The following is a 19,966-nucleotide window of genomic DNA, read 5'->3' on the forward strand; positions in this document are numbered from 1 at the left end:
TATTTATGACGGTTGCTGTGCCCTGAGTTCCTGTGAACTTTCCAACAAGCAAAGTCAATGGGGAAGCCAGACTCATTTTAACAACCATGTTCCTAACTTAACAACAGCAGTCATTCGCTTAGCAACTTTGGAAAGAAAGGTCGTAAAATGGGACAAAACTCACTTAACATTTGTCCCGCTTAGCAGCAAAAATGTTGGATTCAGTTATGGTCATAAGTCAAGGACTACCACTACTGCTGTAAATAACCATGACTAAATTTGAATTTGAATTTTGAATTTTACCTTTATTGTCATTGCATTCCACGAATACAATGAAATTTGAAAGCTACTCCAGCACAGTGTCCCAAACACATCAAAATCACACTACAACTATTTAAAAATTAAAATAATTAAAATAATAATAATAATTAAAAACCTAGTCTAAAACCTAACTAAAACATTTAGTAAGTTAAATAGTTTAAAAATGCCACTATATACATAGGACTAGATCACAAATGTGCTGTTTGATTCAAGACAATTATTGCCTTGGAAAAGAAACTGTTTCTCAGTCTATTAGTCCTCATTTTAAGACACCTATAACGTCTCCTTGATGGTAACAATTCGAAATATGAATGACCAGGAGGAGAATGGTCTGTGGAGATTTTTAGTGCTCTAGAGAGGAGTCTGGTCTTCGCAATCTCTTCCAAAGAAAGAGAGCAATCGATGATTTTTTGTGCTGTGTTTAAAAACTCTCTGGAGCATCTTCTTATCAACTGCAGAGCATCCAGCATACCACACCGCTACAGAAGTATGCCAAAATGCTCTTGATGGTAGAATGGTAAAACGTAACCAGCAACTTCTCACCCAGACCACTCTTTTTCAGCAGCCTCAGAAAGTGCAGGCGGTGTTGGGCCTTCTTTGCAGTGGCCATAATATGGACCAACCAAGTAAGGTTGTCGGAAATAAGAGTTCCTTAGAAATTACATACAGGTCTCAAATTCTGACCTGTAAGCAGTATTTCCAGCTTTTGATCAACCCTTCCGTAATCATCCCTTTGACAAAGGTTTCATAGCATTTAGGCCTATGTCATGAAAAATCTCACCTTGTGATTTTTACCACAGATCAAAAGTAACAGAAATAGAAACAGGAACATTCAAATTGTTTTGTTCTGTGCTTTTTCTTCTTCTTCTAAAAGTTTGCAACCTTTAATTGTAGCACCATGTGCATAACATAATGAGTAGGATGAGTAAGATAATGTCTATCTGTTTGGGCAGATGGTTACATCTAACTGAGCTTGGTTAATCTCGGAAGCCAAGTCTGATCAACTCTGATTACCAAAGCACTATTAGAAATGAAGTGAGCCACAAAAGACCAGTATTTCTCAGGCAAAAGTGAAGCAGACTGTCACCCAGTCCCCATTCTGGGACCTTGATGAAAATCGCCACATATCCATTAACTAGAAAGACGGGAGAAAAAAGCCTAGAATATAAAGGCTGTAACATCGAATATACAGTTGAAAAGATTGGGTTGATATAAACTGCAACAGGCAAATTTTCCGTTGGAGTTGGCTTCTTTCTTGCCTGCAACGAAGTAATTTACTACTGTAATTGAGTCATGTCTGAGAATCCACCCACCAAGTAAACCAATTCCAGAATAAGGTGTGGGGAATCAGAAGAACCTAGAGTTAGAGCTGTGACAAGCTGAAAGGTGACAAGTATTTGGAGGGAGGCCATCTTGAATTCCAGGACTGTTGATTAAGACTGGAAATTGAGGGAAACAAAGCCATCCTGAAATGGAAAACCATGGCCATTCCCAGCTATGAAAACAGACTTTGCTAATTGTATTAATTATATTTTATAAACTGTCTTGAGATTTTAGAGCCTTGCTGACCTATTTCTTACCCATGTGTCACAGAGTTCAATCAGCAGATTTTCCTTTCCCATATGTCGAACCTGCATAATTCAAAAGCGTAAGAGCCACTCGGTTATCTGAGATAGCAGCACTGAGATGGGGAGAAATTCCAGAGAAAGTCAGCAAGTGTACATTGGAAATTATGCTTACAATTGATAAGCAGTGCGGTTTACAGGTGCTCTTCTAATTCTATTTGCCAATTTTATCTGACAAGCTATTGATCAAGTTGTTATTCAGGGCATAGAAACACTCGGGGCTATTTTTATTGGTCAACTGGCAACTAACAAAGCCCTATTTAACTTGCAGTACCTAAAAAAAAATCCCTTATAGCATTTTCATAATTTTAGTTTCCAAGCTCTTAATATTTGGTTTAGGTATAAATGCAATTTACTTGATTTCTTTATACACAGTTACTTGCACGTTAAATGTGTAGTTGATAAAATATGAACTTGTGGCTCATTCACATATACAAGTAGTCATCTCAAACTTGTTCCTATAATTTATAAATGAATTAATTCTATGATATCTAAGCATCACAGGAAGGTAGAATAAGGAAAACAAAATTAGAGTATGGTAAAGACAAAATCCCAAAACATCTCTTTCCTTACAGTGTGATCATAATTGTCTGTATAACCTACTTCAGGGGTGTTAAACTCAATTTCAATGAGGGCCACATCAGAGTTGTGTTTGACCTCAGGGGGTCAGGGGGCATGGCCAGGGGGCATCGCCAGCTTGACATCACTTGTGTTGGGGGCACTTGTGGCCCGAGCGCTCTGTCGGCAAAAATTAGTTCCCGAGCTCTGTTTTCAACTGGGACAGCTTCCTGCAATCCCCTGACAATGAAAACGGAGCTTGGGCACGCAAGGAGGAGAGGATAAGGGAGAGACATGGTCTACTTGGGTGGAGAGGGCCTTGATCCTCTTCATGGGCTGCAGGTGTGACAACTGCATAAGAGTTTGGACCTGCGTACTGGAAAATGCTGGAAACAAAGTGTGATTTATTTTGGTCTGAAGTTATCTTGGTTGGCGTCCTTCCAACAGATAGTGCCTTGTTATCTCCTTGAATTTGGTAAATACTTCTCCTGTTCCATTGTGGAAATTTCATCATTGTAGTTTGTTTGATTTTTCATTTCACCTCTATCTGCTCATTAAGTTCAGATGGTTTTGCTTTCTTTTGAAGACTATTTTTCAGAGGTGGCATCCAACCGGTTCGCACCTACTTGGGCGAACCAGTAGCGGTTATTTGGCATGGGTCGCCGAACCAGTGGCAATCCCTGGATGGCCACGCCCCCAACCCAGTCGCCCGGTCACTCACTTGCAATCGCTCTCCTAGCTTTCTGTTCCCCATGTCCTCTTTCTCCCCGGGGGAAAGGAAGAAAGGCATGGATGCTGCAAGTATTGCTTTCCCCGTGTGAGTAAAGTGCCTGGAGTGAGAAAGAGTGCGGTCTGACAGAGGGGGTGGGGGTGAATCGAGACTTGGAGCACTTTTGCAGCGTAAAAGAAATGCATTTTGGAAGCAGGTCCTTTAAAAACTTCTCCAAGGATTCCCCATGGATGCTGCAAGTATCGCTTTCCCCTTGTGAGCTAAAGTGCTGGAGTGAGAAGGAGTGTGGTCTGACAGAGGGGGTGGGAGAATCCACTCCAGCCTTGGAGAAATTTAAAGGAGCTGCTTCCAAAATGCTTGTCTGTTAAGTGCTCTGTGTGTGTGTGTGTGAGAGAGAGAGAGAGAGGGAGGGAGGGAGGGAGGGAGGGAGGGAGAGAGAGAGAGAGAGAGAGAGAGAGAGAGAGAGAGAGAGAGAAAGAAAGAAAGAAAGAAAGAAGGAAGGAAGGAAGAGAAAGAAAGAAAAATAGGAAGAGACAGAGACAGAAAGAAAGAAAGAAAGAAAGAAAGAAAGAAAGAAAGAAAGAAAGAAAGAAAGAAAGAAAGAAAGAAAGAAAGAAAGAAAGAAATAGGAAGAGAGAGAGAGAGATAAAACTCTGTGCTATTATTTTTAATTGTTCCATTATTTATCATGTGTTAATATTTTACACTGTCCCTAGACCTAGAGTGATTTTTTCTGCCTTTCTTTTGCCCAGGGCTATTACATATTTTTCAGGGTTTACATGCATTCAATGTCAATAGTCCAGAGCATAAAATACGCATGTGTTTAACAAGAGTTGAAAGGGACCTTGGAGATCTTCTAGTCCAACCCCCAGCTCAGGCAAGAAAACTGAGGATGCCAAACTCTGAGTAGAAATCCTGGGAAAGGTGTCAGAATAATAATTAGAAGGGACCTTGGGGTGAACCCTATACCATTTCAGACAAATGGCTGTCCAGTCTTGTCTTAAAAACTTCCAGTGATTGAGCACCCAGAATTTCTGGAGACAGGCAGTTCCACTGGTTAATTGTTCTCACTCATAGGAAGTTTCTCCTTAGTTTTAAATTGCTTTTCTCTGTTCAATTTCCATCCATTGCTTCTTGTTTGCATTCTGCTTCTTTGGAAAATACATTGTCCCCCTTTCTTTGTGGCAGCCCCTTAAAAGCCTGTTGCCTATCACACTCTTGAGTAAAGCATGTGAGCCATTTCCTTCTTTCAGTGGTCCCTGAAAGTACATCTATCGTATGCAGATAATAAAGTCAAAAAAGGTGAGCAACATTTTTACAGAACTATAGATAAGTTGAGGCTGGGTGACTAGGGATGGCTGGGAGGGGAGGGGCCAGGTGAGGCACCCCTTGATGTGAGTGAGATTGAGTTGGCCACACCCAACCAGTCACATGACCACCAAGCACGCCCACCCAGTCACATGACTAAGCCACACCCACCAAATAAGCCACACCCACAGAACCGGTAGTAAAAAAAATTGAATTCCACCACTGCTATTTTTGAGTATGTTTTATCTCCAACTCAGTATTATTGAACAATGGGGCCAGGTTGGAAGCATTAAAGGACATTTATTTACGTTTTGGATTTTGTTACATTTGTGTTACACTCTGGGTCATCACACTTGGCTTCCCCATTGACTTTGCTTGTCCAAAGGTCACAAAAGGGGATCATGTGACTTTGGGACACAGCAACCGTCACAAACCCAAACCACTTGCCAACCATCTGAATTTTGATCACGTGACCCTGGAGATGCTGCAAAGGTCATAACTATGAAAATGAGTCCTAAGTCACATTTTTCAGAACCATTATAACAGTCACTAAATGAACTGTTGTTAAGTCGAGGATACTTTTTTACAAAAGGGTAAAAGAAAACCACTTTTGGCTGGTATAATTTTAGGTAGTCTCACCATTTTTCACTGGAACAGCACGACATACTAGTATATTGAAATTACAGGCTAGAGTAATTAAGAATATATATGTTGCATCCATAGAAGTCAGCCAGTCTAGTCAGATATTGCATTGGACTGCAAACATATGGAAGAATATAGACTTCAGCTCGCATAGTCTGGAATCATCCCACTGCAACTATGGAATTATTTAGGAATAAGTTAATTAAGGAGCAGAGCCAAAATGGAATAAACTACTGCTATGGGATGGGTAAAGTCAGCCAGGTCCCATGTATGTTAGTTCAAAATACATTCAAAAAGATTTTATATTCTATTGGGATAAGAATTGTTTCTTAAAGGAAAACAGAATGGTTAACAAAGACAGGCTGAATTCATATATCATATTAAGCCATGGTTTGTTCAACAGTTTGCCGAGTTCCCACAGCATGCTAAACTAAAATTACAGTAACAAACTACATTATGGCTTTATGCCCTGTGTGAATCCAACCAGAGCGAATCGCTGGGATGACTTTGGCTCAGCTGATTAATAACAGGCTTAGCAGTGTAATTTCTCAAGGGACCATTCTCATTCATCACCAAGAACAAGTCTGCAATATGGAAAAACCACTTCACCTTCTAAATGTTGTACTTCCATCCACTGAAATTGATAGAACAAGCTAGTTCAAGCTAATTTAACGCGATATCAGGGGGAAATTCTTTGTGGATTTCTGCTAAAAAAAAGTTTTTTTAAAGACCAATGCTACAATCCATTAAACAGAGTCTGGTAAGCATTCTTCAAATTCTGTCCCATTACTGTGAAATGGGGGCCTTGCGATGGGATTTACAAATATGCATAAAATGACTTAGTTATTCTTGTATCCTTTGAACATTATCTTCCTCCATTCCTATTAATTGCTGGGGAAAGGGAAGGAATAAATTCCAGAAGTACAGGATATGTAGAACCCATTTTCCACTGTATGATATTCCATCCATTCATATAAATTCAGAGACAATGAAATATCCAAATGTAGAGAAAACAAATTTATGAAATGTTATAGCAACCATTCATGCTGGAGTTTTTCATGCAATCCACATAAAGCAAGATAACCTAGAACCTCTGATTCTCCAGGCTAGCAACATGACAGTATTTCCCTAGATCACAGCATTCTTCTTCAGCTCATGTTCAATGTCCATCTCCTCCTCACATATGTAGCTACTGTATATTTATCTAACGCTTCCCTAGAAGCAGTGGTGGGATTCAAAAAAAAATTACTACCAGTTCTGTGGGCATGGCTTGGTGGGTGTGACATGGCTTGGTGGGCGTGACATGGCTTGGTGGGCATGGCTTAGTGGGTGTGACATGGCTTGGTAGGCATGACATGGCTTGGTGGGCGTGACATGGCTTGGTGGGCATGGCTTGGTGGGTGTGGCAGGGGAAGGATACTGTAAAATCTCCATTCCCGCCCCATTCCTGGGGGAAGGTTACTGCAAAATCCCTTTCCCTCCCCACCCCACTAACCTGCTTTCCAGCTCCGTTCTCCTGTGCAGGGCAACAAAAGAAGACCCAGCCAATCAGCTAGGACTCAGGAAGCAGAGAATAGGCGGGGATGGGTCCAATCAGAGTTGGGATTTTCCGGTTCTCTAAACTACTCAAAATTTACGCTAATGGTTCTCATCAGAACTGAGGTTCTCGTCAGAACCTGTTGAATACCACTTCTGCGAAGGTTAAAGCTATAAGGAGTGTAGACTTTCATTGATTATGAGGATTTGGGTTCTGAAGCAGATCATCGTTACCACAGGTCAATGCTGTTTGATTTCTGCTCCAGTTAGTGTAGCTTTGACAGTCTCAAACATGTGGGCTGTTTAGGAACCAAATGCACTTTTCCCAAACACCCTCTCACATGCACCCCTGCCATTTCATTTTAAAAACCCATGCTAGAATTGCTAACCATGTAATTAGTCTAGGATATGGTTAGACTCTGAAAGAGAAGAGTATCAGTTTTCCACCGGAAAACCCACAGTGACCGTAAATTAAGCATCTATCCTCCAAAGACAGCATAGTGAATTGGGCAAGTTCAAAAGCCACAGAAAGCTAAAAATTAAGTGGGAGGCTGGAGAGCGTCCTAGAAGATGTCTCACAATCCAAAATACCGAACATAGAACATAGAATAACAGAGTTTGGAGGGGACTTTGGAGGTCTTCTAGCCCAACCTCCTGCCCGAGCAGTAGACCCTATACCCTTTCAGACAAATCTCTTTTTAAAAGCCTCCAGTGATGGAGCACCCACAACTTCTGAAGGCAAGCTATTCCATTGGTGGATTGCTCTCACCATTAGGAAATTTCTCCTTAGTTTTAGGTTGCTTCTCTCCTTGGTTAGTTGCCAATCATTGTTTCTTGTCCTGTCCTCTAGTGCTTTGGAAAATAGTTTGACCCCCTCATCTTTGTAGGAGCCCCTCAAATATTGGAACGCTGCTATCATGTCTCCCCTAGTCCTTCTTTTCATTAGACTAGAGAAGATTGTCGAAGGGTTTATTGTAGGGCACAGTTATGCTTCTCATGTTTTGCTTCAATTGCTGTACATGATGATTCAGCAGCTCCACCACAAGACATCTGTCTATTGTGACACTAAGAGTCTGATGGCTGTATTACAGTATGGTCCACCACTCCTTGCAGAAAAGTATGCTGACATCAAATGTGCCTCCCCAATTAACAAGCCCTATCCTGCTATACTAATGGAGTTAGCAATTAAGGCCGTCCTCGCTGTTTTAATGCCAGACAAATTAAGTAGAGCGGATTGGTGATTTCCCCCAGTTTTGTTGCTCCTCCTACTGGGCTGGTTCTAGACATTTTGGCACTGTGGGCAAAGTCATATTCTGGTTCTCCCTATGATTATATTTAACTCTTAAGCAGACACTCCGGTTACTGCTTTATTGGGCATAACTTTGTTAAGCTAATAGTCAATCTCTCAGTACATTTTGTCTCGTTTCAGCAATATCTTCAGTTTCCTCAGGTCCACTGTTGTACTTTCTTTTTTCGTGTGGCTTGCAAGGTCTGGTTACTATTCCTCACCAACTTGGTGGGTGTTTTTCAAAAAGCACCAAAAGAAAAAGTTCTAAAGCAAGAAGGAGAGATGATCAACTTTTATACTCATATTGTGCATTTTGGAAATCTGTTCAAGGCTAGAGCCTCCTATAATTTGGTATCCTAGGTGACTGCTTTGACTTAGTTCCTAGAATCTTGAAGCAGCTGACTCCTGCCAAGCATCACCTGCTGATTGGAAGAAAAAAACACCAATCATTTTTCCCGATGTTGGATGGGCAAGTATAGGCATGTGCTTGGGAATGACCTGTTCATTATTTATTTATTTATTTCATTTATATGCCACCCACTGTCAGCCCTGAAGCCATATTGGAACATCTTCAGGGCTGCCACAGCGAGGCCAGTTGAAGCTGTGGGAATGGGAGGGGGGAGATAGAGATAGCTGGGGATGTGTAGCCAAAATAATAAAACGATTTCTCCTGGGAACCAAGAACGTTCTCATCAGGTACTGGGAAGGTGTGGACTGAAACCAGCTGCAGTTGGGACTGTGACCTGGTTGGACTATGTGACAGATGTGTGACCTGTGGGGGCAAGGATTTTGGGCTTTAGTTTGGGTAGAGAAAACCTTAGGTCTTTCAGAGTTGGGTTTTCACCAGCTGTGCCAATATGACATTCCTAATAAATTTATACTTTGAGGAAACTCCAGGCCTCAGAGGTTTGATTGTGTTGTGCTTGTTACTTGTCTTAAAGTTGCCAAGTTTAGGGACCCCTGGGTTAGAGACACAGGTGACAGGTCAGTCAGGCCCCTTCTGAATTACCTCACTCACTCCTCTGAAAGACCAAAGACAGGTAGGGTGAAGTGGGAGAGAGCAATCATTACACAAGCAAGCTCCACCCTCAGCTGTGCCTTCAAGGGAATGGTGGGGACAGCTGCTAATCTTATTCAGTCCTTGTGGGCAGCAGCATCTGGAACTGGGCCATGGATGTCCCAGGGAGCTGGAATGAGGTAGCCAAAAAGGCACTTACCCACCACCAGCATCAAGGTAGCAAAACAGTAAAAAGAACAGCCATGTAAAAACTGTTTTGACAAAGCCATGGAAAAGCTATTGTTCACTCAACAATGACAGAGGCAGCAATGCCAACGGAAGATTGACCAGTCATGCAGCACAGGACTAACTCTTTCTCTCCAGAGTGGATAGGCCTGTATTTTTAAACACAGCTCTTGTGCTCTTTCAAAGGGTCACAAAACTCGTGCCTAAATAGCAAGTTTTATAAGGGACTCCGTGTTCCCGATAAACCTCTCAAAGGGCACTCGGGACAGGTGTCTTTGTGGAAACCAGGTGTGAAATGTTTTCCTGCAGCACAAGCCACAAAACAGGGCCACGAAGCATAGCCTCCTTAACAGAGGAAGGAGTAGCAGCCTAAAAGAGAAAGCTAGAAGAAGCCCACCTCTGACACTGCACCACAGAGCAAAAGGGGGAAAAAGAAGGAAGAGGGAGGGGAAATGTTAAAACTGCAGCACCAATGACAATTTTAATTTGCTTCAGGTGTGAGCTGGGAAGGAGGCAAAGGCAGCATAGTGAGAATATGGTATTTAAAAAACCCACCACCATGTTTATGATGCAGTTAAGAGGACGCAAGGAGGAGTCCCAATGCTCCCCATTATTCTGCCTCCAGTTCAAATATTTTGTCCACACAGGGTGATCACTGCAGTCTTGTGCCAGCCATTATTCAGTTCTTCTAGCCCTTTCACAAAAGGGAAACACCATAAGATGGTTCTGGTTTCTATTCCTTTTCCCATCCACTCTCACTTCCTACACTTACAGAATGGGTAGATATAAAAGAAAGATAGAAGTAGACTTCCTAAGAAAACTCTTATTTACTAGAGCCTCTTTCAATTTCATCTCTGTTAGTGATTCAGGAAGGACAGTTAACTCTCTTGTGAATAATCCACACCACACACTTGACCAGAAGATAATAATTTAGCCCTAAACAATTCTCAGCATCACTGGTACAGGTTAGTGTGTGCTTGCACAACACATGTTGACCCCAGCATATCATGCAAAGGTTATCAAGTGGTTTTTATTAATTTCTTGGACCCATATAACACTAATGTTATATGACCTAAGTGCCAGAGCTCATTGCAACAGCATTGCCAAAAAGGCATTAAGAGTTGCAAATCTAATCTTACAAAGCTTTTCCTCCAGAAATATAGAATTGCTAACAAGGCCATATAAAACCTTTGCTAGACCAATACTCGAATACAGCTCATCTGTCTGGAATCTGCACTGTATATCGGACATTAATACAATTGAGTGAGTCCAGAAGTATTTCATGAGAAGAGTTCTACACTTCTCTGCTCGCAACAGAATACCCTATATCACCAGGCTTGAGATTTTGGGCTTGGACAAACTTGAACGACGCTGCCTATGGTTGGACTTACACAAATTATCTGCTACAATTATCTGTCCTACCAGTCAATGACTACTTCAGCTTCAACTGCAACAATACAAGAGCACACAACAGATACAAACTCAATGTAAACTGCTCCAAACTTGATTGCAAAAAATACGACTTCAGCAACAGAGCGGTCAATGCCTGGAATGCACTACCTGACTCTGTTGTTACAACCTTTAACCTTAAACTATCCACTATTGACCTCATCCCATTCCTAAGAGGTCTGTAAGGGGCGTGCTTAAGTGCACCATCGTGCCTACCGTTCCTGTCCTATTGTTTCCATTCATTCGTACCTATTTCCTGTATTCTTACTCATGTTTATACTTATGCCTATTATCTTGTAAGCGATTGACAAATAAAATAAAATAAATGAACAAAATCTAAGATGTATTATCATTATCTGAAGACTATATATCCTATTTGTAGGGATGCAGTGGTTCAGTGGCTAAGTTGCTGAGCTTGTCAATTGGAAAGTTTGGCAGTTCAGCTTCTGACAACCTAGCAGTTTGAAAGCATGTAAAAATGCAAGAAGAAAAATAGTGTCCACCTTTGGAGGGAAGATAACAGCGTTCCGTGAGTCCTTGGTGTTTAGTCATGCCGGTCACATGACCACGGAGACGTCTTCAGACAACACTGGCTCTTCGGGTGTGAAACAGAGATGAGCACCGCACCCTAGAGCTGGAAATGACTAGCACGTATTTACGAGGGGAATCTTCACCTTTACCTTTATATATCCTAATTCATATCCAGAAGTTGTATTTGCGGTTGTCAAGACTGACACTCACACAGCCAGGTAAAGGTAGGTGTGTAAGCCATATAATCCATGGTGTATAGCAGAGGCCTCCAAACTTGGCAACTTTTAAGACTTGTGGACTTCAACTGCCAGAATTCTCCAGCCTGCTGTACAGGCGGTCCTCAACTTGCAACAATTCATTTAGTGACCGTCCAAAGTTACAATGGCACTGAACAAAGTGACTTATGACCATGTTTCACACTTATGACCCAGTGGTCACGTGATTCACATTCGGAGGATTGACAACTGGTTCATATTTACGATGGCTCCAGTGTTCTGGGGGGGGACCTAGAATGGGGCAATACTCACTTAATAAATTTATCACTCAGCAACTTAAATTTGGGGCTCGATTCCGCTTGCATGTTGAGGGCTACCCTATACTGGGTTGAGACGGCTTGAGAAGTCAGAATATGTTCGGGGACTAGGGAAACAACTGGAGATATAAAATAGGAGGGAATTCCTGGAACTACCAGTACCAGCATTTCTCACTTGAACTTTTTGTTCCAGACTTCCTTTGTATAGGTGTTCATTTAATACACACACACATGTTGTGTTGGGGTGGAAGGGTGGTATTCAGCAGGTTCTGATCAGTTCTGGAGAACCAGTAGTGGAAATTTTGAGTAGTTTGGAGAACCAGCAAATACCACCTCTGACTGGCCCCGCCCCCATCTATGCTCTGCCTCCCGAGTCCCCGCTGATCTTTTGTTGTCCTGCACAGGAGAACGGAGCTGGAAAGCAGGTTAGCGGGGTGGGGAGGAAATGGGGATTTTGCAGGAATCTTCTCCTGGAGTGGGGAGAGAATGGAGATTTTACAGTATCCCTCTCCTGCCACACCCACCAAGCCACACCCACAGAGCCAGTAGTAAAAAAAATTTGAATCCCACCACTGGGGTAGGGACTAAGTGCCATCCCAATTCTTTGTCTGTTGGCCCATATGCAACCAAAATGTGAGAAGGATGTACAAGTGTGGAGGGGGAGGGGTTGAGAGCCTCCCAAGTTGTGCAAAAGTACACAACTAACTGGAGAAACATTTCTTGGAGGAACTCCAAAAACAGTTCCTGGAGGGCTGAATATGTTTTATTGGTCACAAAATACTATTGGGAGGAAAAGTTGCGGTGGAGGGGAGGGGGAGAAAGAGGTTGGAAGATGGACTGCTAGTCCTGGAATCCTGAGTTTGTGACATTATACATTATAACCAGGGGTGGGATTCTACCAGTTCGCACCTATTTGCTAGAACCGGTTGTTAACATTCTAAGCAGTTTGGAGAACTGGTTGTTAGAAGAAATTACTGGTCTAATCCTGTAAGGAAGGCAGGAAGGAAACATTCTGGTGTTGCTTACAGAAACTGCCTCTCCGTTAACCCTTATTACATTCTTGGCAGGACTAGACTTCCTGTCTCAGGAACGTCTCTGGAGTTTTTTTTCCCCCTCCTTTGCTGTTACTTTGCTTGTGTGGAGTGACCACTCAAAGTTACAATGGTACTGAAAAAAGTGACTTATGACCATTTTTCACACTTACGACTATTGTAGCATCCCTACAGTCATGAGAGGCCTGGCGAGGAGATGTGTGCCTTGATGTGAGTGATGTTGAGTTGGCCACGGCCAGCCAATAACATGACCACCAAACCACACCCACCAACTAAGCCACGCCCACAGAACTGGTTGTTAAAAAATTTGAATCCCACCCCTGATTATAACCACCTCACAACCCCATCCAAAGACTCAAGGAACATCCAGATTTGCTGAAGAGCAAGAAAGCTTTGGAGAGAGAGAGAAAAAAAACCTGTCCTATTTGGGGGTTGTTGACAATAAACAACTCATGAAGACTGAACCAGAGTAGAAGAACTGAGGCTGGGGGAGAGGGGACGGGTGTCAGCGATGTCCACAAAATATAGTCAGAATCCAGATGGTGTCCACAACAGTGCAATCGAAGCTCCATGGTGCACATAACAACGCGTGAAGCTCTGATCCCCCACAGGATCCATATCAGGAAAGAGGCACGGAGGAGTAGGAATCCAATGTGGAAAGTGGGTATAGCAGCACTTAAATATTTGTCCTGGAAGCTAATATTGAAAGTGATCTTCACCAATGTAATGTTGCTGGGATGTATTGGAGCAACTTCTGGAGAATTGTCCGTCAGGAGGTATGGAACGGATTTAAGGCAGGAGTACATGTCAAAGCATGTACAAAAGGACAGGGTTTGGGAAAAGAACTGGCTCCTTACAGGAGAGAGAGAAAGAGGGAGGGAGGGAGGGAGAGAGAGAGAGAAAGGGAGGGACAGAGAGAGGGGGGAAGAGAGAGAGAGAGAAAAGGAGGAAGAGAGAGAGGGGAGGGGAGAGAGAGAGAGAGAGGGAGGGGGGGAGGGAGGGAGAGCTCTTTATATATCTCCCTTGTTTGTGGCTGCTTCAAACAGTTTTGGTACAAGTTGTGTCATTTAATCATCAAATGCAACTGGGAGATGGGGGCATGGAGGAAAAGATGGGCAAAAAAAGGGAAGCTGTATATGGAAAAGGGAGAGAGAGGGGAAAGAGGGAGGGAAGGAGGGATGGGGAGAGGGAGGGAAGGAGAGAGAGAGAGAGAAAACTACGCCGTATATTATAGGTCTTCCCGCAACTAAAGAAGTAAGTTAGGAAAGCGCTTTCTATTCCGGGAGCGGGGCATGCTAATTTTAAAGAAGCATTGACTCCCGGGGCCGCTCGGCGCCCAGTCGTATCGATTCAGCCCTCTCCTGCTTTTTCCCCTTTAACGCCGTGTGGGCAAGGAGGTGTTTCCACGGCAGAAACGAGACAATGCGCGCTCCTGGCTGTATCCCTGCCTGATTTCGAAAGGAAAGGAAGAGATGCAACGAAGCGCCGCGGGAGGGGAACATCCCACACAACACCCCCCTCTCCCCCCCCCCACGAGCGATCCTGCATGGCTGCCGTAAGAAGGCGGCGAATCGGGGGGAGGGGGGTAACAAAGGAGTCGTTGCCTCGGATCTGGCACTCCGAAGTATTTCTTCTGAATATTCCGGGAGGCTGGAAACGAAGCGGGTCCCCATAGGGATTCGTCGCGGGAATTGAAGGGCTTCCTCTGGCCAGCGCCGGAATTAAAAAGGGGTCTTGCGTGCAGTCAAAGGAAGCGGCCAAGACAAGCCAAGACACAAAGAGTTGGAGAGATCACCTGATTTAAGCAGGTCTCGGAAGCGATGCTCCATTTCGCCAATCTTCAGACCTGGCGAGGGGGGGCGGGGGAAACCTTTGTGCCAGTTTCTGGAAAGTGCGGCGGGGGCAAAGGGAGCGCAATCTTTTTAGACGATGCTTTGGAGACGGCAGAACAAAATGCAGACGGAGCCAATGCAAATGTCGTTCGGCCCGCTTTCATTGTCAAGAAGGACACACGGGGGCTGAAACGCTGCACGCCATATCGCCCCCTCCCCTCCCCTCCCCTCCCTTTTCCTTAAAAAAACAAAACAAAAAAAAGACCACCACCACCACCACCCATTATTATATGCCTGCGCTGGTTTTGTTAGCATTGAACCCCTCGGGACGAATTCCAATTCTTCTTGCCGATCGCCAACTTTGGAAAAGCAACGCTCTTTAAAAATAAACCCAACAACTTGCGAATTGACAGATGGCCAGCAACGTTACTTTAAAAAAAAAAAAAGGCGCATTTGCCATGCTTGGTATCTATTGTTTCCTCTCCTCTCGCCCCAGTCAGACAGGGTGCGGGGGGGAGAAAAGAGAGAGAGAGAGAGAGAGATCTAATTATATTAAAAGCCTGCCGTGGCTCCTGAAAGATTTCAGGGGCAAGAACTCTGGGCCACAAGACGAATGAAGCTCCAGAGCTTCGGCCCGGCTGGGTGAAGAAGTCGGCAATGATTGATGCGGAACGGCCTTGCTGCAAATAAATTTCACGATGTAGCGTTAAGAGGGCAGCAGCTTCCCTCCAAAGCCCGGCTCTTTTTGTCTTTCTCCACCCCGCGCCACCCTGGTTAAACCCCCCGGCGGCTCCAATATAGATACACGCTTCATTTGCACCTGTGATGTAAGCAAGAATCGATTCCGGATCCTCCCACTCCGCCTCTTCTGCCCCCTCCCCGTCTTCCTTCATCACTCTCCGAAAATATTGTCCTTCCTTGGAGGAAAACTCGAGCGCAAGTCACTTCCCCCCTCCACCCCCGCCCCCCACCCCCCGAAGAAACTCCATTCCGCCTCTCATTTGTCCCGGCGAGGTATATAGAGAAATCCCTGAAGTTATTGTCATCCCCAGCGCGTTCGGGTCCGGCAAGGGCTTTCGCGTGAACCCTCCCTCCCGATCGTGGGGGGCTGCCTGTCTGTCCGGCGGTTGGCTGCCAGCCAAACCTCCCCCGCCCCAACGCTTCTTTTCCCAGGTGGAGGAGATGGAAAGAAACGGGAAGGGCCGTGGGACAGAGCACTCCCCCCCCCGCCCCCAGCAGCCCGCTACTACTCTGGAAAAGGGAGGACCGAGAAAGCCATCCCCAGGAAAGGGGGGAGAGAGCTTTCCCCACACCCACCCGGCCTCCCTCGGACAGGCCAAGCCCATGGGATACCCGCCGGATGGGCAATAATTCCCTCCAAAGCCTGGCTAAGTCCTTGTGGCGTCCTCTCCTTCAGGGCAACCGGCTGTTGCACACACGTGTGTCCTGTATCTTAGTCAACCGGGTTGCCAGACTTCGGGTTTCCCACGGAACTCCCCCGGTTGTTCCTCCAGCCTTCAGGTGCGCGGCGAGGATGCTCTGGATCCCGAAAGCCACGCGCGCCGCCCTGAGCTTCCTCCAGGAAGGGCGCGATGGGAACGACGCCGAATTGCAAAAGCTTTGCAAATCGGCGGAGAGACCGCAGATTCCGGAGGTTCTTTTAACCCCAAACCCCTTGCCGCTCATTTGCCCGCCCGGCGCCGCCACTCGCGTATACCTACCTACCCCACCCAGCCACCCATGCAAGAAAAAGAGTTGAGATCCTTGAACCATCATAAGCAAGGTCACGGTTGGAATTGGATCAAAGGTTTAGCCTCCCATTTTGTCCCAAAATGGGGGAGGGGGGGAGAGGAGGGGGGGGTGTAGCGAGGTCACGTCTTGAAATTCTCTGCAACACTGCCTTGAATCTCCCGTTGAGACTTTCGAGAAGAGATCGGACGGCCATTTGTCAGAAATAGTGTAGGGTCTCCCGCTTGGGGGGGGGGGTTGGACTAGATGACCTATAAGGTCCCTTTCAACTATATCTGTTATCTGTTATCTCCTCACCACCTCACACTCCCCCTCGCGCGACGCCTTTCTACTGGGGGGGAGAAAGCCTCCTCTCTCTCTCTCTCTCTCTCTCTCTCTCTCCAGCCGTTGCCCACATCAAGAAGTATGGCCTGGAACACCCTTTCCCAAGTGTTTGCCAACTCCGGAGGGAAGATTAAAACTGGCAGAAAAAAAAACTGCAGTCGGAAGCACTTCAAGAAAAGAAAAGAAAAAAAATACGGGCTGTTGTAAGAGCGAGAAGCCCGCAAGAGCCAGGATCCCCGCTGCGCCAAGTGCCCGGTTCAAAACTCCCTTCGCTGGGCTTTCTGGGCCCCGCCCCTCTCCCCTCTCCCCTCTCCCTCTCCCTCTCAGCGAAAACTCCTATGTCAAAGGTAGCGGGGCGGGGAAGAGGAAGAGAGAGGGGGAAGCGCCTCTCCCCACGCGCGAGAGCGCGCCCGCGCGTCCCCGTCCGCAGGCAGCCGCCTCTGGACCCGTGTGCCAAACCCCACCCACCGTAATGCCTTGGGGGATTAGCCACCGATGCGTGCCTGCAGACCACCTGGGAAATGGGGGACGGGGGGTGTCTCTCTAAAAAGGAAGACTTGAACTGCCCACCTTTGATCCCGAAGGGAAGGCGAGCTTTTTTCCCCAACCCCCGTCCCTTTTTGGCTGCTTTGGGAACACCCAGCCACGCCGGTCCACCTGCACCTGCGTTGGTTGGGAGGACTTTCTGGCGAGAAGCCAGAGTTTGCTTTCGGTTGCATCCTCGCCATGTCTTTAATAACAATAATAACAGCAATAATAACAGCAATAATAGTCATATTCTTCATCATCATCATCATAGTTAGTAGCCTATCGGATCTGTCCATCCCGGGACTGCTCTGCTACCAGCCTGACTAAGGGTGGGATCGCCTTAACTCAAAGAAGCGAAAAGCGAATGATATGCAAACAAAAAACCAAAAAAAAAAAAAAAACCCCAGAGCGCCGGACTTCCTGCGCTTTATTGGAAGCAACCATCCACGCAGCGGAGTTATTCCTCTGGGACCACAACTCTCTCTCTCTCTCTCTCTCTATCGCGCGCGCGCGCGCTTCCCCTTTCCTGCCCAATAAATAAATCCGCGATCCAAGCGGGTTGCCCCCCCCTCCTTTTTGCCAATATTGAAAGGGAGCCAAAACAGAAGCCTGGGGGAAAAACAAAACAAAAACAAAAAACAAAACCCCAAAACCAAACTCCTTTTCCTCTCGCGCGTCAAACCTTTTCCGCCACCCCACCCCCCAAACTACTGGAGCGTTTTGCAAAAAGCCAAACTCTTTCAAACTGCAGTCCGACTGCATGCCAAGACAACCATTATGCACCCAGTTTCCAACAATCGATCTTTCTCGGCTGGACCCCGTGCGGACGGCGCTGGAAGCCAAGCCGGACGCCACGCACAGGACTCTGTCAAGCACAAATCACCCACTCCGGAATCCGTAAAAAAAAAAAAAAGGAAAAAACAAGAAACAAAACCTGGCCAATTCCAGCAACCCAATAATCCGGGGTGAGAGGGGGTGGGAAAAAGAAAAAACCTGCAAGCGCTTATCCGTGCCTTCTCAAAGCCCTGAACTCTGGTGAGGGGGTTTTCCGTCACCACCGCGAAACAAAGTAGAAGGCATATATATATGTATACATTATATACACATATACATTACACATACACATACACATACACATACACATACACATACACACATACACACATACATACATACATACATATATATATATTATTTATATATATATAAATTTCCGAGCGAGAGATTTGTTAAGTGTTGCACAAAATAATAATAATAATAATAATGAGAATATTGGAAAGAAAAGAAAAGAAAAGAAAAGAAAGAGGGAAGACGAGATCAGCTGGGAGTCTGGAGACACACCAGCTTCAGTCTGGCAGCAAGCATCGGAAAGGCGCCCTTTTTCATATTTAAACCACGCGGAATATGTACATCTTTGATTCCTACTTACGCTTTCAGGGGGTTGTGAATGACAGTCGCCATTTTGCTACAATGTAACAGAATATTGTGTCTCGGAGTTCTAAAGGTTCGCTCAGGGGAAGCGGTTGGCCAATCGGGAAAGCGGATACCGGCCCGCTGTCCAATCAAAGGATAGAGGAGGAGCCAGGGTTCTGCTAGTTATTAGGGGAGCTGTCAAAGCCCAGAGGTCACTCCCTTTCTGTGCAACTGTTCAGAGAGCAGGTCTTAAAGAGACAGCAACATTAAGCAAAAGGGCAATCGTCACTAAATTTTAGGACAGTTAAAACACTTTCTGTAGTCATCTCCGTCTGTGTTTTGTTTTTTTCTTCTTCTGAAAGGACGCACAGAGACAGCTATAAAACAGACTTACTCATTCACGATCTGTTTGTAAGTCTGCGACGCTTCTCGTCTTTTATCCCTATACAAGAAATGGGTTCATATCACTTCAGCAGGAGTGGGGGGAGGGGGTTGAAAATCTCTTTCTGCATACCTAAAGCAAGCTGCTTCGGCAGCATGCAGGATTTTAATTATCCCCATTTGGTTCCTTTGATCTACAGCCACTTTCCCTTTAGGTTTCTTGGAACTGTTTGCAATTGGATGAGTTTAGGGCAGCACCCTTCCCCCTCTACCCGGAATTTCTGACAGGCGTCCAGCCTCTGCAGCCCATGCACTCGTTATATAATGCACAGTGGTCAAACCCGCCTGTTTGTTTCACTCAAAGCTAGTTTATGAGGTGATCATCTTGTTTGACATGTTGAGACTTGACCTCTCTGATCTTTTGACATGAGGAAAAGAAGGGGAAGGAGCATTAACTATATAGCTCTAAAAAAAAATAAATAACTGCAAGAAAAGAAGTGGAGACATAACCCCATTTCCGGGAAAAATCACCAAAACTCCAAGGCGTCTGAGTTTACCTGTAGCTAATTATACTAGTCTGTGAATTAATTATCCAGCTGAAGAAGAAGAAAAGAATTTTAAAGTGCTAAGACTACAATTAAACTGATTTGAGACAAAACTTATTTAGGCTAGGCTGCAATCCCATGCAACACTGTAAAGTGTCCACGAGACATATTACTGATTGGAAACTTTTTGCAATCATGAACTAACTTATGATGGGGTGATGAATAGAATATACAACTGAGTAAGCATTCCAACAATTACATCATTAAGAACACAGATAAATAACCCTGCTTTCATCACCACCACTCCTTGCAATAATGCTCCATTTTGAATATCACAGGAAGCTATATTGCAACAAGTCAATTCATTGGTCCACTTAGCTCAGTGCTGAATACTCTGATT

The 19,966-nt window shown here is 44.9% G+C and overlaps 1 protein-coding gene across 3 annotated transcripts in view; it reads right to left on the reverse strand.

Moving 5' to 3' along the window:
* Positions 1-18,701, reverse strand: part of DPF3 (double PHD fingers 3) — a 204,073-nt gene extending 185,372 nt beyond the window's left edge. For all 3 annotated transcript variants that reach the window (XR_003374929.2, XR_015741017.1, XM_026709310.2), the window contains exon 1: positions 18,657-18,701. Coding sequence is in view for 1 of the 3 variants with exons in the window: in XM_026709310.2 (XP_026565095.1) it covers positions 18,657-18,688 (32 nt within the window). In the remaining 2 variants the exon portion in view is untranslated. The remainder of the gene's footprint in view (positions 1-18,656) is intronic.
* Between the last annotated feature and the right edge of the window lie 1,265 nt (positions 18,702-19,966).

This window comes from Pseudonaja textilis, chromosome 1 (assembly GCF_049901715.1).
Source record: "Pseudonaja textilis isolate UNSWEBS1 chromosome 1, rPseTex1.2, whole genome shotgun sequence".
Classification (NCBI taxonomy): Eukaryota; Metazoa; Chordata; class Lepidosauria; order Squamata; family Elapidae; genus Pseudonaja; species Pseudonaja textilis.